The sequence below is a fragment of the Oncorhynchus mykiss genome, chromosome 23 (assembly GCF_057628025.1).
Source record: "Oncorhynchus mykiss isolate SJ-2025 chromosome 23, ASM5762802v1, whole genome shotgun sequence".
In the NCBI taxonomy this organism is placed as follows: Eukaryota; Metazoa; Chordata; class Actinopteri; order Salmoniformes; family Salmonidae; genus Oncorhynchus; species Oncorhynchus mykiss.
The window spans coordinates 7,085,334-7,111,694 of NC_143044.1; the positions used below are offsets into that span (position 1 = coordinate 7,085,334).

The 26,361-nt window shown below is 43.1% G+C and overlaps 2 protein-coding genes across 2 annotated transcripts; both read left to right on the forward strand.

Moving 5' to 3' along the window:
• The first annotated feature begins 4,729 nt into the window (after positions 1-4,729).
• Positions 4,730-14,130, forward strand: LOC110502340 (voltage-gated potassium channel regulatory subunit KCNG3). The gene is made up of 2 exons (XM_021580285.3): positions 4,730-5,703; positions 10,031-14,130. The coding sequence occupies exons 1-2, from the start codon at positions 5,051-5,053 to the stop codon at positions 10,674-10,676; spliced, it is 1,299 nt and encodes a 432-aa protein (XP_021435960.3). The 5' UTR covers positions 4,730-5,050; the 3' UTR covers positions 10,677-14,130.
• Positions 14,131-18,430: 4,300 nt separating this feature from the next.
• Positions 18,431-21,944, forward strand: LOC110502341 (cytochrome c oxidase subunit 7A2-like, mitochondrial). The gene is made up of 3 exons (XM_021580287.3): positions 18,431-18,685; positions 19,899-20,033; positions 20,429-21,944. Exons 1-3 carry the CDS (start codon positions 18,617-18,619, stop codon positions 20,564-20,566), a joined length of 342 nt encoding a protein of 113 aa, XP_021435962.3. The 5' UTR covers positions 18,431-18,616; the 3' UTR covers positions 20,567-21,944.
• Positions 21,945-26,361: the final 4,417 nt, after the last annotated feature.

Sequence of the window (26,361 nt, forward strand, 5' to 3'; positions counted from 1 at the left end):
GGCATTGCCCCACTCATGTTGAACATTGAAACTGTCCTCCACATCCCGGAACCGACCTCAGCCTCTCAGGGGGCCCCCTTCTTGGGCATGACAGCCTACTATCTCCGGTTTCTGTCCCACTACTCTGAGACCACAGTGCCCCTTAGCCAGCTTCTTAAGCTTCACATTCGTTTTGTATTGTTTATTGTTTTTGTTGGCGACATTCTAATAAGGAGGAATATTTATGCTCACCACACTGCACCTTGGTCCGCTTCTTACGACGCCCGTGACACAGTGCTTCCTCTATCCCAACTTTACACTCCCTCTGACAATGCCCTCCTGCACATTTTTCACATTGTGGGATCTCCCTTCTACACACTGCTGCAACATGTCCGAATCCTTGGCACCTTATGCACCGTAGCAGGATCGGAACATAGGCCCTCACAGAATAACAAATATAACCTAACCTTATCAGGTAGAAACTCAGTGTCAAAGCTCAACAAGTCTTGCCGTTGCCACTGGGTCTACGTCTCACCAAACGATGGGCGTCACAAATACCAGGAATAATCTTTTTAATTTGATCCACCTCTACACTCAACGTTACCCCACTGGTCACTCCTATGAGTGGTGCTCTGCTCCTGAGAGCAAAGCACAACATAGGTTGAGCCCCGAGACGCATGCTGCTCAGTGCCCACTGCCTCTGGGAGGAGGACGCACAAAAAATCCAAACAATTCCACTTTTCGAAACCTTCACAGATTTAACCGATCCCAGTTTACCCTTTACCCACCTTGAAACAACATACAGGTCGGCACTTTTTCCCCAAATATCACTCCTACCGGCCAAAATCATCTCTGGACTCCCATGAAAAACTTGTGAAGTGTGCACCACACCTGTCACCGCAGGTACTTCATCCAGGTCTGGCTCAACTTCACAGCACTCTCTACTGCCAATCGACTCAAGGTTCTCAAGAGAGCAAGTAGATTTATAGGTAATTTCTCTTGATTTGTATTCAGAAGATGAATGTTTGCGCTCTGGAGATGTAGGTCTGTACTTAAAACCATTTTAAAGCTTGGGCATCATTGCACCTCCGCATGCTCCTCCAGGATTCTTGGGAACCTTCTTCTTCTTTAAATTGGGTGATCGCAGCCAACTGAAAGGTGCACACACAGCCACCTGTTAAGGGGCTCCCATGGACCACCAAGTGGCACAGTCAATTGGCAAGTGCACATTAACGCAGCTTCATTAAATAGTACCCGCAAAACACCAGTCTCAACATCAACAGTGAAGAGGCAACTCCGCGATGCTGGCCTTCTAGGCAGAGTTGCAAAGAAAAAGCCATATCTCAGACTGGCTAATAAAAAGAAAAGATTAAGATGGGAAAAAATAACACAGAGGACAGCATCCCGGAGTCGCCTCTTCACTGTTGACGTTGAGATTGGTGTTTTGCGGGAATTATTTAATGAAGCTGCCAGTTGAGGACTGTTTCTCAAACTAGACAATCTAATGTACTTGGCCTCTTGCTCATTTATGCACCGGGGCCTCCCACTCCTCTTTCTATTCCGGTTAGTGCCAGTTTGCGCTGTTCTGTGAAGGGAGTAGGACACAGCATTGTACGAGATCTTCAGTTTCTTGGCAATTTCTCACATGGAATAGCCTTCATTTCTCAGAACAAGAATAGACTGATGAGTTTCAAAAGAAAGTCCTTTGTTTCGAGCCATTTTGAGCTTATTTTTTTTGAACCCACAAATGCTGATGCTCCATATACTCAACTAGTCAAAAGAATGCCAGTTGTATTGCTTCTTTAATCAGGACAACAGTTTTCCGCTGTGCTAACATAATTGCAAAAGGATTTTCTAATGATCAATTAACCTTTTAAAATGATAAACTTTGATTAGCTAACACAACATGCAATTGGAGCACAGGAGTGATGGTTGCTGATAATGGGCCTCTGTACGCCTATGTAAATATTCCATTTAAAAAATCAGCCGTTTCTAGCTACGGGGTGGCAGGGTAGCCTAGTGTTAGAGAGTTGGACTAGTAACCAGAAGGTTGCAAGTTCAAACCCCCGAGCTGACAAGGTGTCGTTCTGCCCCTGAACAGGCAGTTAACCCACTGTCATTGAAAATAAGAATTTGTTCTTAACTGACTTGCCTAGTTAAATAAAAATAAAAAATAAATGGTCATTTACAACATTAACAAGGTCTACAAAGTATTTCTGATCAATTTGATGTTATTTTAATGGACAAAAAATGTGCTTTTCTTTCAAAAAAACGAGGACATTTCTAAGTGACCCCAAACTTTTGATCAGTAGTGTGTCATAAACAACAGTTTTACATAAACACACACTTCAATAACTTGTGCCATAACTTCTACTTTAAGTCACATTCATGAAGTAATTCACCCCCTCTGATAATTCATCAATTTGGTTATTCACGTCAACCAATAAATGTTCCTCGATGGCTCGTTCATGTGAATGGGCATATTGGAAGACATCATGTCAGTAGGGATGGGATTTTGTAAATGTGTCATATTGTTATATTGTATCATGAGAAACGGATCGCAAAGGTGCAATGTTGCTTAATTAATTAGTGTTTGGTATGTTCTGATGGGAGGAGCCTCTCTTTCAGTACAAAGGGGGAACCATTTTGGATTGAGCTGTTGATGGAGCAGCATTGTTTTCAGCTGTCTCATAATGTATACTTTTGATGGCAGTACTGTTGTTTTTCTTCCGGATTCACTATGTAAATAAACACCCTTGCACAGAAGCACATTTGCAGCTCCGCCATCTTTTTATTTAATAGAGGTTCGATTTTTTTAGTTTAGCCTTCTGGCCTACTCTACTTGACAATACCTACAACCATTAAATAGGATTCTCTCAGGAACGGGTGCCGATTCGTCGCTATTCACAATGGTGCAGAATCCAAGCATTCTGTAGCTTTGTAGTTCGCGAATGCCTACAAATCTGTCACATCCACTATATTTTTCCTGGAGGTCTCCTGAACTGTGGCAACATGCCCCCTCTAGCTGTGATTCTGTTAAAGACAAATGCACTACATCACCAAAAGTATGTGGACACCTGCTCGTCGAACATCTCATTACAAAATCATGGGCATGAATATGGAGTTGCCCTACCCCCCTCATTGCTATAACAACCCCCACTCCTCTCACCAAAAGTATGTGGACACCTGCTCATCGAACATCTCATTCCAAAATCAAGGATATTAATATGGAGTTGCCCCCCCACCCCTTTGCTATAACAGCCCCCACTCTTCTGGAAAGGCTTTCCCCTAGATATTGGAACATTGCTGCGGGGACCTGCTTCCATTTAGCCACAAGAGCATTAGTGAGTTTGGGCACTGATTTTCGGCGATTAGGCCTGGCTCGCAGTCAGTGTTCCAATTCATCCCAAAGGTATTCGATGGGTTGAGGTCAGGACTCCATGCAGGCGAGTCAAGTTTTTCCATTCCAATCTCAAACCATTTCTGTATGGATCTCGCTTTGTGTACGGGGGCATTGTTATGCTGTAACAGGAAAGGGCTTTTCTCAAACTGTTGCCACAATGTTGGAATCATAGAATTGTCTAAAATGTAATTGTATGCTGTAGCGCTAAAATTTCCTTTCACTGGAATTAAGGGGCCTAGCCCGAACCATGAAAAACAGCCTCAGGTCATTATTCCTCCTTCACCAAACTTTACAGTTGGCAATATGCATTGGGCCAGGTAGCGTTTTCCTGGCATCCGCCAAACCCAGATTTGTCCGTCAGACTGACAGATGGTGAAGTGTGATTCGTCACTCCAGAGAACGCGTTTCCAATGCTCCAGAGTCCAATGGCGAAGAGCTTTACACCATTCCAGCCGAGTGGCATTGCACATGGTGATCTTAGGCTTGTGTGCGGCTGCTCGGCCTTTAATGAAGTTCCCTACGAACAGTTATTGTGCTGATGTTGCTTCCAGAGGCAGTTTGGAACTCTAGTGAGTGTTGCAAATGTGAACAGATTATTTTTATGGGCTACGCGCTTCAGCACTTGGTGGTACCGTTCTGTGAGCTTGTGCGGCTTACCACTTTGTGGCTGAGCCATCATTGCTCCTAGACATTTTCAATTCACAATAACAGCACTTGCAGTTGACCGGGCAGCCCTATCAGGGCAGATATTTGACAAACTGACTTGTTGGAAAGGTGGCGTTGCCACGGTGAAAGTCACTAAGCTCTTCAGTACTGCCATTCTACTGACCTATGGAGGGCATGGCTGTGTGCTCGAATTTATACACGTCAGCTACCAGTGTGGCTGAAATAGCCAAATCCACTAATTTGAAAGGGTGTCCACATAGTGTATCTCAGGTTTCTGAAGAGGAGAGCAATCATCCCTGACCACAGATTTTCTTTATGTGGCCCTCAGAAGATGAATTACCCGAAACGTTGTAATAAACGTGGTGCTGCATATTGATTAAATACTTAGGTTACCATATGCCAATTTAATGAGAAGTACTTTTGTCAAAAAGCACATATGGGCTCATGGACTACTGTGATTAGGCCTATATTATTAATAATTTTACAGTGTAAACGGAATACTATCGATCAACTCATAAAATGTCAAATAACAATATATCCTGCTTGTGTAGAGGGTGGCTCCCATCGATTGTAAAACGCGATCGTTTGCAATATATCGTGTGTTTTAAAGTGTGTGTGCGTGTGTGTGCGCGTGCGCGCGCGCGTGTGTGACATCACTACTGGGATCTGCACCCGGAGGACTAGTTTGGACACTGAGTAGAGCGGAACAACAGGCGCTCAGAACACCAGTACGATGTCGCGCAAGGATAGAGTAGCGCGCTCTGTTGCATAGTCCTCACGACACGACTCCAGTCGTCCAGATATATCTCTCTCAGAACAAGGAAAATGACGAAAAAGCTTGTAATAACGGCCAAACGCAATAGGGACGTATTGACTCCAATATTGGATTTGGAGAGGAATAAAGCATGATGGTTTTATAAGAAACTGGTGCCTTTTGGCGCTGTATAAAACGAGCAGGGTGCCTTTTTCAGTACTCTACAAACACCTGTCAACAGCTGAAAGATGAAGTTTGGGAAGAGCATCTGTATCCTTAATGTGGGTGGCACAAAATATGCGTTCTCTAAGGAGGTGATAAAAGATTTCCCTCTGAGTAGAGTGAGCCGTTTGCACAAATGCGCCTCGGAGAAAGAAGTACTGGAAGTATGCGATGACTATGATCGGGAACGGAACGAGTTTTTCTTTGATAGGCACTCCGAGGCTTTTTGTTTCATCATGCTGTACGTGAAGTACGGGAAGCTACGATTCGTCCCGCAGATGTGCGAGCTGTCATTCTACAACGAGATGATTTACTGGGGGCTGGAGAGCTCACACTTGGAGTTTTGCTGCCAGCGAAGACTGGATGATAGGATGTCCGACTCATATATTCATTTCTCCGAAGAGGAAGATAAACTCGACAAAGAAATGAGGGGGGAGAATTTGGTGACTCGAGTGGTCACAGAGAGAGAGGATTCAAAGTGGCTGGAGAGAATGAGAAGGACTTTTGATGAACCGACTTCATCAGTCGCAGCACAAATCTTAGCTTCAGTGTCCGTTATATTTGTTATAGTGTCCATGGTGATGCTTTGTGCAAGTACTTTGCCAGATTGGAAAACCGCTGAGAACAACAGTGTGGTGGAGCACAGGTACAATCCAGACTCTTTAGAGCATCCATCCGGGTATATATGTCCTATCTTTTTATATATGTTGTATATATCCCCGTTATTTGATTGTCTGCAATGTCGTACATGCTTCTATGCCCTTCTTCTCAGTAAAGGACCTCAAGAGATGCACAACGTGTTATTTATGCTGCTGTGAAGTACATTTTACCCATACACATTTGCAGGACCGGCTCCAGGCATAAGCGACATAAGCCGTCGCTTAGCGGCCAGGGGCCTCCGAACCCCCCCAAAACTCAGTTGGGGTCTCAACTTACTGTTGACAGTTAGAATAGTTGAATACACAAGGTGTAACTTCGAAATTTGGTCATGCATCAGCAGTTTTTTTTATTGTTTTATAAGTCACTGACAGTCACTCAATTATCCATGTCAGCTAACAATTGCTAGATTGGTAAATTAGTTTAGCCAGTTATCTAATCATGGCTGAATACATTCCCAGTGGCCCTGACCTTAAGGGGGCCCTCACTGATTTTTTAAATCATTCTCACTTAGATATCATTGATATGGTATAAGTCATGGCAAAATGAATAGAATTGCAGAAAATGTGCTTTAAAACGGCAACATTTTCTCTACGACTCATGGCAAAATCTGTAGCTTTGCAGGAAATTATTTTTCTCTCCGCCATCAAGAGGGGGGCCTCCCAACCAAATCTTGCTTAGGGCCCCCAAAAGGCTAGAGCCGGCTCTGCATTTCTGTGTCTTTTAGAACTCATGCTAATTTAGAAGTTTGTATTGTTGTATTATGCATATGATACAACCTCGAAATCTAAGGGGTGTAATAGACCTACTACACCAGTCCTGACTACAGCTGTCCCGGTGGGGAAGGGGACAGAGGAGGCGCTGAGTGTTTAACAAAGTTAAATGTCAAGGTAGCTTCTGGTCTGATCTTACCAAGTGAACAACACATTTCATGTGTTCAAAGTCTACATTTTCTATGTCGGCCAATTGTCATTCAAATATGTTAGCTTAAAGGTGTTCAAACCAAATGTTCATTGCCATAAGCACCACTGTCCCTTGCACTATTGTCGTTTTTGTCTCTGAGTTCTCAATTGTTCTGCATTTTATCTTTCAGCACTAACACGACATAGTCTTTAACGCAAATGAGGCTGAAGGACTTCACAAGTAGGAGCGTTGCCTCTCTTGTAACAGACAATACATGTTTACAGTAATACAGTTAGATTAAGGCAGGAAATGTATCATGAGTTGTTACTGTTTTTTGCTCCATTTTTGGATACGCGCGTACAGTATGTATCGCTAACTGTCCTAGGTGCTGATTTTAGTGGCATCCGACAGTACCAGTCCAAGGTGCTGTTTTCTTTGTGGCATTCTACACTAGACCTACAGTACCAGTCCAAGGTGCTGTTTTCTTTGTGGCATTCTACACTAGACCTACAGTACCTGGCCAAGGTGCGAACTTTAGTGGTAGCCTACTACAATATTCAGGACCTGTCCATTTTGAACAGTACCTGTCCAAGGTGCTGATTTCTGTGAGAGTAGGCCTACTATTGTCATAGGAGACCATCGAGGAGACAGATGATAACAACAATGTATTGCTGTTTCTTGGTGTAATACACTGTCGGTTTCATGTCTACTTTTTTTTTAAAGAATTTTGATGTTTTGAAGGAGATTAGAACATACATCAATCAAATGGAGCCATTTATCAATACATATGACTGTGTCAGCCAATACTTCTGTCCATTTGTCTACAGAGCTGTTTGTCATCCCTTTCTTGTCTGCTGTCACTCTGCTCTTTAACCTGTGTGTCTGTCTTGTATCCATGACTGCCACGCGGACCGCTCTCAAGGTATTGGTACCTGAAAGGCACCCAACAGTATCAGTGTGTGTGTGTGTGTGTGTGTGTGTGTGTGTGTGTGTGTGTGTGTGTGTGTGTGTGTGTGTGTGTGTGTGTGTGTGTGTGTGTGTGTGTGTGTGTGTGTGTGTGCGTGCGTGAGTACAATTGTAGGTAATGCAGGTAGGTGTTGTTCTAAGTAAATGGTGGGAGGTTATGGTTGTATCTGATTTACTTCCCTTTGAAATGGGCAAATTATGTATTAAACCACTTTGGACATGCTGAGCCCTTGCACCATGCCCTCACCTGAATGCAAATTACAAAAGTTTATATTTGGTCAAAATTAAATATTTGTCAGATCTCACCAAGAAGATGTGGGTGTGGAGTCAGGCGCCAGGAGAAACAAGTTCCGAAGGAAAAGGGCGTTTTATTTAACCAGCTCAAAATAACAGGACACCGGACTACAACAGTAGCCACAAAACCCCACTCAGACACAGTCCAGGGAAAAACCACCTGTTAAAAATGAACTAAAGAAAACGCAACCCAAAACTAACTGACAGTCAAACGAAAACAATCCCGCACAAAAACCCAAAGGAAATAAATCGAGATAAATAAGTCGAGATAAATACCCCCCCTAATTAACCAAAATGAAACTAGGTGAAACACAAAACAGACATAACCAAAATAAAAAGGAAAAAGGATTGGTGGCAGCTAGTAGACCGGCGACGACGACCGCCGAGCGCCGCCCGAACAGGGAGAGGAGCCACCTTCGGTGGAAGTCGTGACAATATTTGTCAGCATATCATTGAACCAAGGCAAGACTGCTTTATGTATAGCAGGTTGGGAAAAAATGACTAATTGATGATAGCGACAGTGACCCCTCTACATCACCCCAAAACAATTGTGTGAGATTATTCAGTGTATAATTTATAGCTGGAGAAATATGAATAACATATTAATCAATATTGCATTTCATTGAGAAAGGTAATCATAAACGAGATGTCATATTGAATGAGATATCCGAATTCATTCATATCAGCATTTGAGAACAGCATATTTTTTGATAGACTACACTGTAACTGTCTTTTGAATGGCTGACCGCAAATCCCTCGTTTACAGCCCTACCTTTACACGGAACCTTTGTGTCAACCTGTCCTCCCCCTCTCTAAACTTAATAGGCATGCTCAGGGCTCAGTCTCAACCAGGTCTAACTTGCCTTTAATTCATGGTAGAATTGAGGGAAAAGAAGCCCCCAAAATCCCTGATCAGTATGCTTCTACCATCCTCTTTCCCTGGAGCTGCAATACCTCTGTCCGTATTCCTTAAAGTCCCCTCAAAGCCCTCATGGCCCAGGAATGGTCTCGGAATCAAATTAATGTCGAAAACGTGCATGCCAGTTTCATTTGTCATTTGTTGCTGTTACAGTGCCTTCAGAAAGTATTCACACCCCTTGACTTTGTCCTCATTTTGTTGTGTTACAGCCTGAATTTAAAATAAATTAAATTGAGACTTTGTGTCACTGGCCTACACACAATACCCCATGATGTCAATGTGAAATTATGTTTTTGGAACATTTTACAAATGAATACTAAATGAACATCTGAAATGTCTTGAGTCAATAACTATTCAACTCTTTTGTTGTGGCGAGACTAAATAAGTTCAGGAGTACAAATGAGCTTAACAAGTCAGTTACATGCAATACTAGTGTTTAACATGATTTTTGAATGACTACCTCATTGCTGTACCCCACACATACAATTATCTGTAAGGTCCCTCAGTCGAGCAGTGAACTTCAAACACAGATTCAACCACAAAGACCATGGAGGTTTTCCAATGCCTCGCAAAGAAGGGCACCTATTGGTAGATGGGTAAAAAAAAAGCAGACATTGAATATCTCTTAGAGCATGGTGAAGTTATTAAATCATTGCATGTAGAAAAAACTATAATACTGTAAATTACAACCTGATTTTAAAAGGCAGAATATCTTCTGCATGTTCTGGAATTAAATTACAACAGGATTACGTTGTGAAAGTGTCTATATTGCATATAGTGTCCATAAGTCATAATAAGGCTCCAAGAATATAGCTGTTTGAGAGTGAAGCTTTATGAGTTATCAATGTGGTGAGACAGAAGCCTGCTATGAGTCGCTGGTCAATTACGACCCACTATCGATACAGTAAAACAGTGTTGTATAAGGGATTGACAGCTCCATTCTTCAATAGAACGTCACTCTCCCACTGCTCCTACATTCTAAGACAAAAAGGGTTCATAAAGGGTTTTCCATCTGTCCCTGTAGGATAACCCTTTTTTTGGTTCCAAATTATAAACCCTTTCAGGAGCCATTCAGTGAAAATGTTCTAACTGGAACCAAAATGGGTTCTACTTTGAACCCAAAAGTTTCTGCTGCCTCGATAGCCATAGCTACTTTTTTTTCTCTGTAATGTTGCAGCCCATTGCTTGTAGATATAGTGTGTAGACCTGTAGTGGAATCCCCTTCTCTCCTTCTTGCGTTAACTCTGCCTGGTTCTCCCTCCCACAGGATCATCGAGGCTGTGTGTATCAGCTGGTTCACTGCCGAGTGCATCGTGCGCTTCATCGTGTCGCGGGACAAGTGTGAGTTTGTCAAACGGCCCCTCAACATCATCGACCTACTAGCCATCACGCCCTACTACATCTCCATCTCCATGACGATGCTGACAGGCGAGAACTCGCAGCTGCAGCGGGCGGGTGTCACCCTGCGTGTCCTGCGCATGATGCGCATCTTCTGGGTGATCAAGCTGGCCCGTCACTTCCTGGGCCTGCAGACTCTAGGGTTGACACTGAGGCGCTGCTACCGGGAGATGGTGATGCTGCTGCTGTTCATCTGCGTGCCCATGGCCATATTCAGTGCTCTAGCCCAGCTGCTGGAGCATGGCCTGGACTTGGAGTCGCCCAACGAGGACTACGCCAGCATCCCTGCCGCCTGCTGGTGGGTTATTATCTCCATGACCACTGTGGGCTATGGAGACATGTACCCCATCACCGTGCCTGGGCGAGTGCTGGGTGGCCTGTGCGTGGTGAGCGGCATCGTGCTCCTGGCACTGCCCATCACCTTCATCTACCACAGCTTTGTGCAGTGCTACCATGAGCTCAAGTTCCGCTCGGCCCGCTACACGCGGAGCCTGTCCGCAGAGTTTCTCAACTGAGGGACCACTGACGTTAATGGGGGGGGGGGGGGGGGGGTGCACCCCTCGCTACTCCCCGACACCTCTTCAGAGACCTCCATCCACACTAGAACTGTGTATTTATCTGAAACGTGGCCTCTTTCATTGTCTCACACGTATTTTGTTGATGTATCCCTCATCTTTGAACGTCAGTTGCTGGGGTTGTGGATTTTGAGGTTTGCAGACAGCACAGCCTTCAACCTTCAACAGTAAAGTCCAAGTAAGAAGTATGGGATGGGAACTAGGACAGTTTCCACGGCTGCCATGGTGACAGTGGTTTTTGGGGCAGAGGGCATCTGGATCATGTCAGACCAGAAGGAGGCCTTCGCGTACTGTGGATTACACTGCTGGCTGGCATTCTTCTCTTCTCATATGGCGACATGCAACAAAAGGGATTTGAGTTTTAATGTAATTTTCAATCCCACTCTCTGACAGTGTCACAGTGTGGGAGATGGGAAGGTATAATTTTGCTTCTCTTCCTTAGATCATTTATTTCTAGTATTCCGTCGGCCAGTGAGTGAACAACAATGCATTTCAAAGAACCAAAGTGTATCAGTACAGTGTACACTGTATGTTCCCTTTAATCTTTCACTGCAACGCTCACCTTTCTGCTTTTATCTTGCGTACACAAACCTGACAGATATAAAGAGCAATTTGAACGAGCCTATTTACAGCTCAAACATGGCCGCATTCTAAACCTATTACCTATTCCCCCCTGAAAACCAAGCAATGCAAAATGGCTATGTAATGTATTTGTCGGAGAAACCAAGGGGGAGGGGTTTAACAAGAAAGAGTACAATATTGTGTGGGTCTGTCAGCTCAGCTGTGTAGGCAGGTCTGTAATGTGGAACACCAAGCCACAGAGCGAGAGTGTGTCATGGAGAGACGGGTGGTTCGGCTGACACTGTGCAGTGTAGTGAGGAGAGGGCATGCATGCCTCAGCCTCGGGAGCGCTGCGAGTCTACTGACTGGAGGAGTGTAACCATTTGTGGCTGGTGTCAAAACCTTGGTAGCCTCTGCCTGTCACAACAAAGACACTCGGCATGCCCATCCCACCATCCTCATCAGTACTGTATGTCAAAACCACCACAGCCTTGGTAGGCACTCCTCTCAATGTTGTTGTCTGGCCCACCTGCTTCTCCTCGACATACTGTCGACGCCATGTTTGAGTGGCTGGTGTGATGCATTCCGCCTCCTTTCCTGCCAGAGTGAATTCGATTGAATCTGAAAAGCTTTCATCATGCCTTCATTCATTTCTATGGTGGGGAATTGGGAATCAGATCCTCTCATGTGTTCTCTTCACATCAGCCTGCTCCAGGGTATACTACCTGTTATCGCTAACAAGCACCATCTCTCGTCTCTCAGATTGTCGATAGCTGTGTTTGCTCCTAGCACTTGGTTTAAGTATTTGCTAAGAGAATCTGTATTTTGAACCAAAGCAGTTTTATATCTTCCGGAAGCACTTTATATAGTGGGAGCATTGGACAGTTCATCAAGTCAGTGACGAATGCAAATGGGCCATATTGTGTGTTCTATTTCAGGGTTTCTCAAATTCGGTCCCATTTTGGTTTTTGCCCTAGGACCACACAGCTGATTCAAATAAGCAACTCCTCATCAAGCTTTGATGATTTGAAATCAGATGTGTAGTGCTAGGGCAAAAACCAAAATGTGCACCCAAGGGGGGCCCAGGACCGAGTTTGGGAAACCCTGCTCTATTTGATGTGATTGTTATTCACTGCTGGGAATACCAGTCTAATTGTACTAGTGATGCTGGTTCTGTTTATCCAGATTTGGTGTTCCTTTGCTTTGTCCTCAGTGTAATGGTTTCCACTGGCTGCAGGCAGCCCCATCTGCTCTCTCTGATCTGCCTTGCTTTAATTTGGCTGCTTTTCCAAACACAGCAGTCACAAAACTTTAACTGAATATGTTGAATATTGATGGGATAAGATTGATTAAACTCGGGCCTCCCGAGTGGCAGAGCAGTCTAAGGTACTGCATCGCAGTGCTAGAGGCATCACTACAGTTCCGGGTTCGATCCCGGGCTGTGTCGCAGCTGGGACACACAGAATGAGGTGCAATCACACCAAAGAGCCTGATATTCGAGAGGAAACAACTTAAGTATTTGCTTTGAGAGTGCGAGCACACAATGAGTTTTGAACCTGAAGGGAACTGGCAGCAACACGTAGCCTATCTCTGTCAGCAACAAGACCCTCCTCATCTATGGGAATAATTCACTTTCTCTTGTCAACATTCACATCAACATTTAATTATCTCTGCTCTCATTAAAAAAACTCACAGGAAGTCATATTGCTCCACGGCAATGAGGATTTATATTTCTGACCAGCCTACTTTTCCCTGACAGAAATCCACATCATTCAGAGCTCCCTGGATTCCACTCCATTTAAGTGAATATTTCCACAAGATTCATCAGGGATTCTAACTGCCGCAGGGGGGACTGAGACTCTGACACCATAAAAAATCCAAGCCTCATATAGATCACAATAGCTAGATTTTCTCTAACCATACTCTCTTCCTCCTCTCGTCTGTTTGTTTCTCTCTCTCTCTCTCTCTCTCTCTCTCTCTCTCTCTCTCTCTCTCTCTCTCTCTCTCTAAATCAAAGTGGGATTACAAGACAAATCAGGCAATAAAAACACATTGAGGAGATTGAAGATGGTTCACTCATTATAAGACCATTGAGTGACCTATTTAATGTATTTCTGACACCCTGTCACTGACATTGCTCTACTCAATGAAATGTACAAATATTCCACACCCAAACTCAGTGCAATCTTGATATTTGGACTGGGAACATATTCATAAGTATCTCTGTTGTCATCACAATATGTATTTTGACATTGGACTAAAACTGTGAGACGAGAAAATGTGGACCACTAGTGAGTTTGATCCCTTGTGAAATGAACGCTTCTGGAAAAGTTGCTGTTGTGTTGAGGATCAGTTAAGGTAAGGCAATGTGATTTTTGTTTAGTTGGAACAAATGTTCTCTTCTGAATTTAGTATTTGAGAATAACTGAAGAATATTTCCACTACTGTAAACCCTTGTAGGACATATTTCTGTGCTCACGGTGGATGTAGTGGGGGGCAAAAGTGGCCCCACAGTTGTTACAAGACTTGATAAATAGCGATATTTCAGATAGGACCTGCAACTTCTGGATACTCTACAGTACTTTGTCACACCGAAACACCTTCTGTGGGCACCTTTAGCATATTGCCGCTTCAATAGAATGTACAATTGAAACAGTGCATAGGATATCTTTTGAAAAAATTGTTGTTTATGCAAGCCATGTCTCCAAAAAGTTTATTGTTTTTTCCCTTATTTTTTTTAATGAAACCAGCTATTTTGTATAGAACTTATGTTGTTTACATATATAATGGTTATATGGTTGTATATAAATAAAGCTAATCTGTCTAATCTGTACTTTTGTCTGACTACATTTAGGCTTACCTGCTCAGACGTTGCACACATCAACCAATGGTTGCGTGCCATGTCATCGACTTTGTCATTGACTAACAGAATTTAATAACATATGATGTGTTTAGCTAATACGTAAAATACATATCCAGGCGTTGTATGATCTGGCATGTGTCAGCAAGGCCTGGGCAGACGAACGCGCCCAACACCACTTCCAGCAACATCTAGTCGAGTGCTCTCCAACCCTGTTCCTGAAGATCTACCCTCCTGTAAGTTTTTGATCCAACCATAGTTGCAACTAACCTCATTAACCTTAACCACATTTGTTACTGCCCTTTAATTATTTGTCACTTTTATTTGTTACATTTTTGGGGGGCATTTTTCTTAAAACTGCATTGTTGGTTAAGGGCTTGTAAGTAAGCATTTCCCTGTAAGATCTACACCTGTTTTTGGTGCATGTGACAAATAACATTTGATTAGGGTTGAAGCAAAAACCTACAGGAACAGGGTTGGAGAGCTGGGTTGGAGAGCCCTGATCCAGTCACTTTCACAGCATATTGCAGGAGGATATGAGGACTCACTGCTCACCTGCTGATGATAAAATATGGGCAATGGTTCCAATAATGTTGGGTATTATATTCTCTATAGTCAATGACAGATCCAGTGAGTATAATCATGCTGTAGTAGCTTTCTACCTAAATAAGATGTATTCATTACTTGATTTAATTATGACTACACTACATCTATCTTACCCAAAAGGGAACACCTGGAATGTCTTGTAGTTGGAGAAGGCAAGCTTGCAGGTCTACTCAAGTATCTGAGCCCTCTCTTCAGCTAACCGCTCCGGTTCGTGGTTTAACCTTGCCATATGAACATCAGCTCAGACAGGTAGGCTGCGAAGTCGAAAGGCGCTCAGGGATGCACCACTTGTAGACTGGTCCCACGGTGATGGCGGTGAGAAGTGATGATGCGGCGATGGAGGATATGGAGAGATGGTTGGAGAAGCAACAGCTGTGCTGGAATCCGATCAATATGTCTAATAGTTGTGATAAAATGGATCGGGAAGATGAGGATCAAGGACCTGAATGGTCTGTAGTGTAAAGTAATAGGAAAATGAGAGAAAGAGGTAAGTAAAGTAAAACTCACAAACTCATTTGTATTTGTATTTATTAGGGATCCCCATTAGCTGCTGTCAATGCAGCAGCTAATCTTCCTGGGGTGCAAACAAATTTACATTACAAATGAAACAAAAGATAAAACAGTACATCAACAGTACAGCTCCCGAGTGGCGCAGCTGTCTAAGGCACTACAGACACCGTGGTTCGAATCCGTGTGTGTGTCTCTTCACAGTCCTCGCTGCTCCTTAAGATGTTTCTTTTTTAAAATCTGATTCTACTGCTTGCACCAGTTACCTGATGTTGAATAGAGTTCCATGTAGTCATGACTCTATGTAGTACTGTGCGCCTCCCATAGCCTGTTTTGGACTTGGGGATTGTGAAAAGACCATCTCTGCTTCTCTCTGCTACTGCACGGCAAGCGGTACCGGAGCGCCAAGTCTAGGTCCAAGAGGCTTCTAAACAGCTCCTAACCCCAAGCCATAAGACTCCTGAACATCTAATCAAATGGCAACCCGGACTATATTCATTGCCTCCCCAACGACCCTCTTCTACGCTGCTGCTACTCTCTGTTATTATCTATGCATAGTCACTTTAATAACTCTACCTACCTGTACATATTACCTCAATTACCTCGACACCGGTGCCCCCGCAAATTGACTCTCTACCGGTACCCCCTGTATATATCCTCGCTATTGTTATTTTACAGCTTCTCTTTAATTATTTTGTATTTTTATTTCAAACTTTTTTTTTGTGTATTCTTCTTAAAACTGCATTGTTGGTTAAGGGCTTGTAAGTAAGTATTTCACTGTAAAGTCTGTATTCGGCGCATGTGACAAATACAATTTGATTTGATTTCAATAGTTATTATTCAGCTCCTCCCGACGGTGTCCAAGGTGTTTAGATTTCCTCACCCACACCTCTAATACATGCCAATTGTAACTTTTTTTCCAGGTAGTGATACCTACTTCCCGGAGAGTAGTTAAGGTACAGGTGCCTAATAATTTGGTCACGGGACCTGATACCTTCTATTAATAAAAACCCTACTGAAGCATCTGCCAATTTACTACTGGAGAATACGGGAGACCTAATGTCTTATACCAACGTCACGCTTCAAATATCACTGTTGTTGACAACACACGTTATGAGAATTACTCACAGTTCTCTTCCTATTTCCACATCATTTGTCACGGTTCCCTGTCCCAATAGGGAATAAACCTTCCATTGCCCATCCACATTCCCACTCACTGACAATGTTTCATCTTTCAACACAGATATCCTCGGATATCTCCTATTCTACACCGTATGCACGTCCTTCCTTTGTCCTTCTACATGGGCTACTTCTCTTCAAGTTACCGTGCTAGTACACAAGCATGACAATTTAGGAGAGATCCAACTGCATAAAAAATCCTACAATGTGATTTTCTGGATTTTTTTCTTCTCATGTTGTCTGTCATAGTTGAAGTATACCTATGATGAAAATTACAGGCCTCTCTCATCTTTTTAAGTGGGAGAACTTGCACAATTGGTGGCTGACTAAATACTTTTTTGCCCCACTGTAAGTGTTTCCAATGACATCGTAGACAATCAGTAGGTAATGCCCACTCCCAATTGGTCAAAATCACACACTGCAGCCCGCATGAGTGGTGCTGCAGTCTAAAGCACTGCATCGCAACGCTGTGGCTCCACTACAGACTGTATCACAGCCGGCCATGGCCGGGATCCCCATAGGGCAATGCACAATTAGCCCACCGCTGTCCAGGTTAGGGGAGGGTTTGGCTGGGGGGCTTTCCTTGGCTCATCGTGCTCTAGCGACTCCTTGTGGTGGGCCGGGTGCCTGCAAGTTGACTTTTGTCTTCAGTTGAACGGTGTTTCCATCAGGGTTAAGCGAGCATTGTATTAAGAAGCAGCACAGCTTGGCCGGTCATGTTTCAGAGGATGTCTCGACCTTCGCCTCTCCTGAGCCAATTGCGGAGTTGCAGCAATGAGACAAGATCGTAACCAGCAATTGGATATCATGAAATTTGGGAGAGAAAAAAATTGGTAAAATTACAACAACAACAAAAAGCACGATGAACACCAATGTCATTGGAATCACATATCTTCCTTTTTTACTACAAAACATAAACACACCATTTTTACATATGTTCATGTTGTGGTGCTGGAGATGATGAAGTTGAAAAAAAATATGTAGTTTCCCTTTAAAGAAAATGTTCAGAGAATGGGGCTAGAGAGGCCCAGATATAATCATTAGTGCTTCTAATAGTCGTGCCATGGTTTCGAAGCCTGCTCAGAAATCTTGCTTCCAGAAATGTGTTGTGTCAAAGGACACTTTGATAGTAAGTAAACTTTACTTCATAGCTTTCATTGGAAAGGTTACCATCACGACTCAGAATGTGGAAAGCAGAAATACCAGGTTGAACATAGTAACAGTTACAGTTTTAGGGGTAACAAATTACTGTCTACATGTTTTTTTTTAAAGCTGAATAATCCTAAGGATGGATTGTCTCATCGTGATAGAGGGAAAGTTTGAAGAGGTTGTATGGAGTTGGGGGGGTTGTTAGAAGTTAGTAGGGATGTACTTGTTTATTAATCTTAGTAGTACAGAATTAGGCAAACTATGATTGATCGCACACTCCAGCACAATAGGTGGCAGAACGCACATTAATGGTTTGTTTGTGGCCTGCCATTATACCATAGAAGAAGAGGAAGAACGCACAGCCCACTCTGACACACTGGAGGCAATTACGAACGCACCCATAACAAATTACATATTGAGGTTCTATATGTAATTTAGAGGTTCTATATGTAATTTGTTATGGGTGCGTTCGTAATTGCCTCCAGTGTGTCAGAGTGGGCTGTGTGTCTTTTGTAAATTCAGAACGTTTTGCTCTCAGAGCATTCAGCTCTGGCTGAAGAGTAGGGTTGATCCGAGCGTTCTGATCTCACAAAAGCAGTCAAGCTAGCTAACTGGCTAAAGTTGGCCAGCTTTCTAGCTACTCCCAGACACAAATGAGAGAACCTCACTCTGGCCATTGCACTTGTTATCTACAGCGTTAGTGGCTTTAACTGTGCTGCTGGCAACAACATAATTACTTGTTTAGTCTACGTTTACTGACACCTGTCGGATTCAGCGGGTTTTGGCGCGTTCGTAAATTCATCGGTTATTCTGCGATCTTGCACACTCAGACGAGAGTGCTCTGAAATCGGAGTAGATAGCCACAGTGAATTTTCGAACGCACCCTCTAATCAGGCACAATTGAGCCAGCCAACCTGTATCGTCATTTCGGGGTCCTTCTTCCGAGTGACCAACGAGGAGAAGTCCGTGATTCGACCTTTTTCGTGTATGTTATTTTTTGTTTAGTTAGCCAAGTAAAATGTACTACAAGTTAAATGCAGTTACACAAAGACTTATCCTATCGGCACCAAGTGCTTACAACCCTCAGGTGAGAACTGAAAGCATGTCTAGCAGGCAGCCAAAGATGTAGAAGTGCAGGAGTGACCGTCACGTTGTTGACCACCTGACTTTAGCATGTTAGCCAATTTCCACGGTTTCAATTTGGCAACGCAAACACACGTAGCTATGTATGGATTTACACAACATGGCAACAACAAACAATTATATTGTTTTATAACAATTAACCGGGTAGCTTGTTGTGGTTGGTTAAGGCGACTCGACTGATAAAGATAACTAACTAGGCTCTTTGCTAACACAGCTTTATCTAGCAAGCTGTTGCGGTTAACGTTAACACTGTAACGTTAGTTTACTAGCAGCGTTTTTGTTGCAGAGACGTTCTAGATTATCAGCGGTCGATGAACTACTCAACATAACTATAGTCTATAAAGTTAACGTTAGCCCCACCCACACGTCCTGATACATGTTGACGTTTATCAGTCAGTGGGTTTACGTTCACTTAATAACGTTATACACAAGCTTGGCATTGGAATAAAGTACTTCAGTAATAAATACTTTAAAAGTACCAAAGTCGTTTTGGGGGGTATCTGTACTTTACTATTATTTTTTGACAACTTTTAATTTTTCTTCACTACGTTGCTAAAGAAAATGATGTACTTTTTACTACACATTATCCCAGACACCTAAAGTACTAGTTACATTTTGAATGCTTAGCAGGGACAGGAACATGGTCTAATTCACACACTTATCAAGAGGGCATCCCTGGTCATCCCTACTGCCTCTGATCTGGCTTACTCACTAAACACATGTTTAGTTTGTAAATTATCTCTTGAGTTGTAGCTTGCCCCTGGCTATCGTAAATTAAAAATGAGAAAATGTGTCCATCTGCTTTGCTTTAATTTAATTATTTATACTTTTACTTTTGATACTTAAGTACATTGTAGAATTTACAGTTATGTTTTATACTTAAGTAAATTTAAAAACAAATACTTGTAGACTTTTACTCAAGTAGTATTTTACTGGGTGAATTTCATTTTACTGGGGTCATTTTCTATTAAGGTATCTTTACTTTTACTCAAGTATGACAAACTTCTTCCACCACTGCAATTGGGTTTTGTGGACTATGTCTGAGTAACTATTGTTTGAATGCATATTACATGGTGTGATAGTAGCTATATTGTCTACGTGTTTTTTGGATGTTTGGGTCATGTGGTATTCAATCTAAAGTTGTGTTGCCTCTCCAGGGATTGAGGATAACAGTGCCCACGGAGGCTCCCCTAATGGTCTTTGCCACACCTACCAAATATGTGTCAGAGGCAGGGAACATGGTGGAGTACCTGGGACACAACAAAGTCCCTGACCTACAGAAACTCTTCCAGGTACAGACAAACTTCTCTAACCTTTGTTTGACCTAGACCCTGTTTTATATATTATCGGCTTCCTAGGGTCATTGGGGTTTTAATTAAAAATTGTTAAGCTTATGTGGAAGTTTTCCCTACTTGACCTTGGTTTGTTTGGTTCGAAGATACAACGACAATACACTCCAGTGGTAATTTACTTTGTTAACCATGAAATCTCACTGCCAAAATGTACTTGCACTGATAAAGTTAAAATCCTACTGCTAGAAAGTTATACACTCCTTCTCTGTCCCTGCAGAGAAGTTGTGAGCAGTGATAAAAACGTTTGGACTTAAATAAACAATGACATGTCTCAGGATTTCGAGTTGGGAATTCCTTTCAAATATCTCATTCTCTTTGTACTGTCTACATTGCAGAAGTCTGATGGTATCCCGGTGCACCTGAAGGGAGGCCTGATGGACAAGATGCTGTACAGGACTACCATGGCCCTGACCATCGGTGGGACCCTCTACTGCCTGATGGCTCTCTACATCGCTGCCCAGCCTCGGAAGTGATCAGCTTCCTCCTCTTCAAGGGTCCAGCAGGATTTTATATGATTCAGATTAGGAGCAATAATGTGGATAATGATTATACTCACTGTCGGTCAAGGAAAGAGATTGCTTTACCCCTCAAAAGTATATATTACCCCTCCATGTCTTATTTATTGCCTAGTTTCATGTTAGGGTTCCCTTCTGCAAGATTTCATCAGACACAAATAATCTCTCATTTGTAAAATGGAGGAGAAATCTAGTATTCAACTACTGCTGGCCCATCTTACTGGCTCTGTGTATGTGTGCTTGTGCAAGTTGTACATGTGTATCTCTACTGACATTTCTGTACGTGTCCTACACAACCAGTACTATTTCAGTGGTTCAATAACTACAACTGCTGATCAACAATCTAAAAATAACATCCGTCTGACCATGTTTTCTGTCAGCACACATGTATGTGTTTGGAAAGGATTTGGGGGTCTCATCATGTATGAATTTAGGTTCTCTTTTGTTTGGATGAGAGTGGACAGGGCTAGCACCTTTCAAAGCTAAAAAATTAGGTGGTACTTCAGGTTGTGTGATCATTAGTGTGTCTGTAATATACTCTGAACACCACCCCCCCCCCCCCCCCCCCCCAAGTCCCTATGTTGTGGTACAGAGGTCATTTCGGCCCTGTCCTAACTGACAATGTTCTGTAAAAAGAGAGTGCATGCATAGTGGATTGCAAAGAGTATCTGACAAGTCATCATTTTGTCTTGGGGATAATAAAGAACATTTTGTTTGTAAAACATGATTTAAAAAAATATGTATTTAGTTTTTTTTATCTGATAACTCAATGAAGGGCTATCTAAATATTCTAGGAATAGCTGACCTTGAAATGGGATATTCCTCATAGCAGGATCTATGACTTTGAATGCTACTTGGACATCCTTGTTCAACTGGTAATTTATTTACCATGTCATAGATTTCTATTCTCCAAGTCACTTCAGCCCAATTAGAAATGTATATGTGAGTGTTTTTATACTCAAAATGTAATATTTTACAAGACCTTGACTAATGGGCGGTATCAAGGTAGAGCAGAGATCTTCTTGATCGATCTTTGCTTTATTCTTGATTTTTACAATCGGTACAATAGCCAGCTAGACCTTTCCATCATACTCTTCTATATCTATGTCGAAGACATTCAGTCATTAAGTGGGAATTGACACGAGTATGCATATGAGGTTTTATGTAATGTTAATTGTTGACATATACAGCCACCTGGCTCACAGAAAATGATGGCAAAATGTTATCTAGCCACTTAATTCAGCTAGGATATTATAGTTTGTGTTCATTGAAAAGAAGGCTTTGGGTGGAAAATCTATTAGAATTATGTCTCTGTAGGTAATAAAGGACTAGAACTGACATGAGCAGTCAAAACTGATGTCTGAAATAGGCTGTTACCATTTTAGGAGTAGCTATGTGCCTCAAACTGGATGGTTTGAGCCCTGAATGCTGATTGGGTGTGACATACCACTGGTATGACAAAAAAAGTATTTTTACTGCTCTAATTATGTTGGTAAGCAGTTTATAATAGCAATAAGGCACTTCGGGATTTGTGTTATGTGGCCAATATACCACGGCTAAGGGCTGTGCCCAGTCACTCCCTGATGCGTTGTGCATAAGAACAGCCCTCAGCCCGTGTTATATTGGCCAGTTACCACACCCCTTTGTGCGTTATTGCTTAATTATACAACCAATCATAATCAATCTGATCACTTCAGTCACCGAAAGCATCAACACACACAGACAAGCTTTCTCTATATTGTGTCATCCAGCACATTGGAGTTTGACTATTAAAATCAGAACTACCATTTTGACGTGCATAAAAAGCCATAGCTACATGTGCTTACACTGTAAACTCTAGAACAGTTAAGTGTGTGAAATAGTGTTTTGCTCTGTCTCTCCAAGACAGCCATTTCTCACCCCAACTCTCAGTAACACACCAGTGACAGAGTGAACACAGACATTTTTACCTGTATTGGTGGGGGACATGGATGCTATGAATTTCTCTGGATGGGGAATGGAAAGGTACCCCTTATCAGAGGGTTTTATAGAAGCCTGCTGGGTAATCTTAACAACAATCCGTTCTGATTGTCCAACCTGTCTGGCTGTTTATCTCAGCAATAGAGAGGTACTATGGAGAGAGAACAGTGGAAGGAAGGCCCCTGTGGAAGACAAAGTGCTAGGTTACACGCTTCGTAAGCTCCATCCACCGCAAACAACAGCCATATTCCTATAATTTATGCCTGAGCACTATTTATCAGTGTGCACATCTTATCTTATCGACCCATAAATTACATGTAATTTCATATTGATAAATGCTTATTAGTTGTAATCATTTATACGCAGACATACAACAGATGCTACATGTACACACTCACATACACCGTTATGTTTGTGGTTCACATGGCAACAGTTAGCCAGCAGCATACCACCCTGCATCCCACTGCTGGCTTGCTTCTGAAGCTAAGCAGGGTTGGTCCCTCGATGGGAGACCAGGTGGTGTTGGATGGCCAGTAGGAGGCTCCCAGTAGGAGGTATCCTCTGGTCTAAAATACACTGCTCCAAAAAATAAAGGGAACACTAAAATAACACATCCTAGATCTGAATGAATGAAATATTCTTATTAAATACTTTTTTCTTTACATAGTTGAATGTGCTGACAACAAAATCACACACAAATTATCAATGGAAATCAAATTTATCAACCCATGGAGGTCTGGATTTGGAGTCACACTCAAAATTAAAGTGGAAAACCACACTACAGGCTGATCCAACTTTGATGTAATGTCCTTAAAACAATTCAAAATGAGGCTCAGTAGTGTGTGTGGCCTCCACGTGCCTGTATGACCGGATGGTCTCCTGAGGGATCTCCTCCCAGACCTGGACTAAAGTATCTGCCAACTCCTGGACAGTCTGTGGTGCAATGTGGCGTTGGTGGATGGAGCGAGACATGATGTCCCAGATGTGCTCAATTGGATTCAGGTCTGGGGAACGGGCGGGCCAGTCCATAGCATCAATGCCTTCCTCTTGCAGGAACTGCTGACACACTCCAGCCACATGAGGTCTAGCATTGTCTTGCATTAGGAGGACCCAGGGCCAACCGCACCAGCATATGGTCTCACAAGGGGTCTGAGGATCTCATCTCGGTACCTAATGGCAGTCAGGCTACCTTTGGCGAGCACATGGAGGGCTGTGCGGCCCCCCAAATAAATGCCACCCCACACCATGACTGACCCACCGTCAAACCGGTCATGCTGGAGGATGTTGCAGGCAGCAGAACATTCTCCACGGCGTCTCCAGACTCTGTCAAGTCTGTCACGTGCTCAGTGTGAACCTACTTTCATCTGTGAAGAGCACAGGGCGCCAGTGGCGAATTTGCCAATCTTGGTGTTCTCTGGCAAATGCCAAACGTCCTGCACGGTGTTGGACTGTAAGCACAACCCCCACCTGTGGACGTCGGGCCCTCATACCAACCTCATGGAGTCTGTTTCTGACCGTTTGAGCAGACACATGCACATTTGTGGCCTGCTGGAGGTCATTTTGCAAGGGCTCTGGCAGTGCTCCTCCTTGCACAAAGGCTGAGGTAGCGGTCCTGCTGCTGGGTTGTTGCCCTCCTATGGCCTCCTCCACGTCTCCTGATGTACTGGCCTGTCTCCTGGTAGCGCCTCCATGCTCTGGACACTACGCTGACAGACACAGCAAACCTTCTTGCCACAGCTCGCATTGATGTTCCATCCTGGATGAGCTGCACTACCTGAGCCACTTGTGTGTGTTGTAGACTCCGTCTCATGCTACCACTAGAGTGAAAGCACCGCCAGCATTCAAAAGTGACCAAAACATCAGCCAGGAAGCATAGGAACTGAGAAGTGGTCTGTGGTCCCCACCTGCAGAACCACTCCTTTATTGGGGGTGTCTTGCTAATTGCCTATAATTTCCACCTGTTGTCTATTCCATTTGCATAACAGCATGTGAAATGTATTGTCAATTAGTGTTGCTTCCTAAGTGAACAGTTTGATTTCACAGAAGTGTGATTGACTTGGAGTTACATTGTGTTGTTTAAGTGTTCCCTTTATTTTTTTGAGCATTGTATATCCCAGGGCAGTGTTTGGGGACATTGCCCTGTTTAGGGTGCTGTCTTTTGGATGGGACGTTAAACGGGTGTCCTGACTTTGTGGTCACTAAAGATCCCATGGTACTTATTGTAAGAGTAGGGGTGTTAACCCTGGTGTCCTGGCTAAATTCCCAATCTGGCCCTCATATCCTCATTGTCACCTTATCTTCCCCAGTTTACAATTGGCTCATTCCTCTCCCCTGTAACTATTCCCCAGGTTGTTGCTGTAAATGAAAATGTGTTCTCAGTCAATTTACCTGGCAAAATAAGGGTAAAATACAATCCTAGAAGTGTTAATTCACACCTTGAGATAGAAAAATATATTTTCTCTTTCCTTGTCATTGGAAAATAATTCCACTGCTCTGATAAACACAATGTAGGAGAGAAGGAAAGGCCTAGCTATCTGTTTCCTTATATCTCCTTTCTGTGAAATATATTTTTTTTTGTGCCTGTAACCACTTGCGACTGGTGACAACAAACTTACTGGGGAAACACTGGTTTAATCAATATTGTTTCCTCTTCATTTCAGTAAAACTATGTTGAACCAAAGCGGGAGTATACATTGAATTGACGCCTGTGTCTTGTGGGAAGTATACAATTGGTTATTTCATAAGAATGGTGTTTTGCTAGTTTATTCATCAGAGAGCGAACAAAGCATAAGAGTGTCTTCAGGACTGACCAAATTGGTAGGGCTGGATGCCAATCTAAAAATAAAGGTGATAAGTTATCAACTGAACTGAACTATTACAGACAAATGGCCCCTCAAATGAAAAATGTCTTGTCTGAGTTTGTGTTACATCCTTCTACAGTACAAACTACTGTCTGAAGCGATCAAGTGGTCAAAATGATCCATGGGCAGATGAGAGGCACTTCACAGATCTCCCACTCCTAAGAGGTGTGGGGAGAGGAACACAGTGTACTTAACAGTTACAGTGAGTTACCATGGTTGACCAGGAGAGCACACAACAAAGACCCAACAGGCTTCGATAACACCTGTTTGAATACTACACTGCGCTTCATTTCAACCAATAAAGGACAATAAGTCCGGACGACCATCCTGTAGCAGCAACTGGAAAGTCAACTGTGTGAACCTCCCAGAGGACAGGTTTATCGATGCAAATTGCGAAATCGTTCTGGCTCTTCACCAAGCCGAATCACTCTACACACAGCTGCTGAGTGTGAGTTGATGACGTAGATAGGAGAGGGGTAGTTATATCACAGGGACATGATAGATCAGTGACCGATTATATACAGGTCAATGCAGCTGGAGGAGGAGAGAGAGGGGGGTCGGCACGCCTTTTGACACCTTTGACCTTTTCGCTGTCAGGAACTCATGTAAGAGAATCAGCAGACGGTGGTTTTCAAAGAGGTGACGTCTAAGGACTTGTTCCTAAAGGCTGTGTGTGTCTCTGTCTTTTGTTTCGGCGGGAGTACAAGGTGTCTGTGTGGTGGAGTCAGGAGGGGATGATGTGTGGAAGACCTAATGAGCAGCATTGACATTTCCTGACCTCATTAATTCTGCATCTGAGTTGATTTAGAGACAGACAGTGGATGTGGCAGAGAAGAGGAGGGAGTAGCAAGTCACATCAGGGGTTGATGAATAGAAAAGACCAACCGATCCTGAGGGATAGACTGGGAAGGTCGTAAGAGCGGTTAAGAACAG

Bases quoted from the DNA above. Each gene is read 5' to 3' on its own strand.
- LOC110502341 (XM_021580287.3), top strand. From the start codon at position 18,617: ATGTACTACAAGTTAAATGCAGTTACACAAAGACTTATCCTATCGGCA. The intron at 18,686-19,898 runs GTGAGAACTGAA...TTGCCTCTCCAG, and splicing joins CAAGTGCTTACAACCCTCAG to GGATTGAGGATAACAGTGCC. The intron at 20,034-20,428 runs GTACAGACAAAC...TCTACATTGCAG, and splicing joins ACCTACAGAAACTCTTCCAG to AAGTCTGATGGTATCCCGGT.
- LOC110502340 (XM_021580285.3), top strand. From the start codon at position 5,051: ATGAAGTTTGGGAAGAGCATCTGTATCCTTAATGTGGGTGGCACAAAA. The intron at 5,704-10,030 runs GTATATATGTCC...TCCCTCCCACAG, and splicing joins TCTTTAGAGCATCCATCCGG to GATCATCGAGGCTGTGTGTA.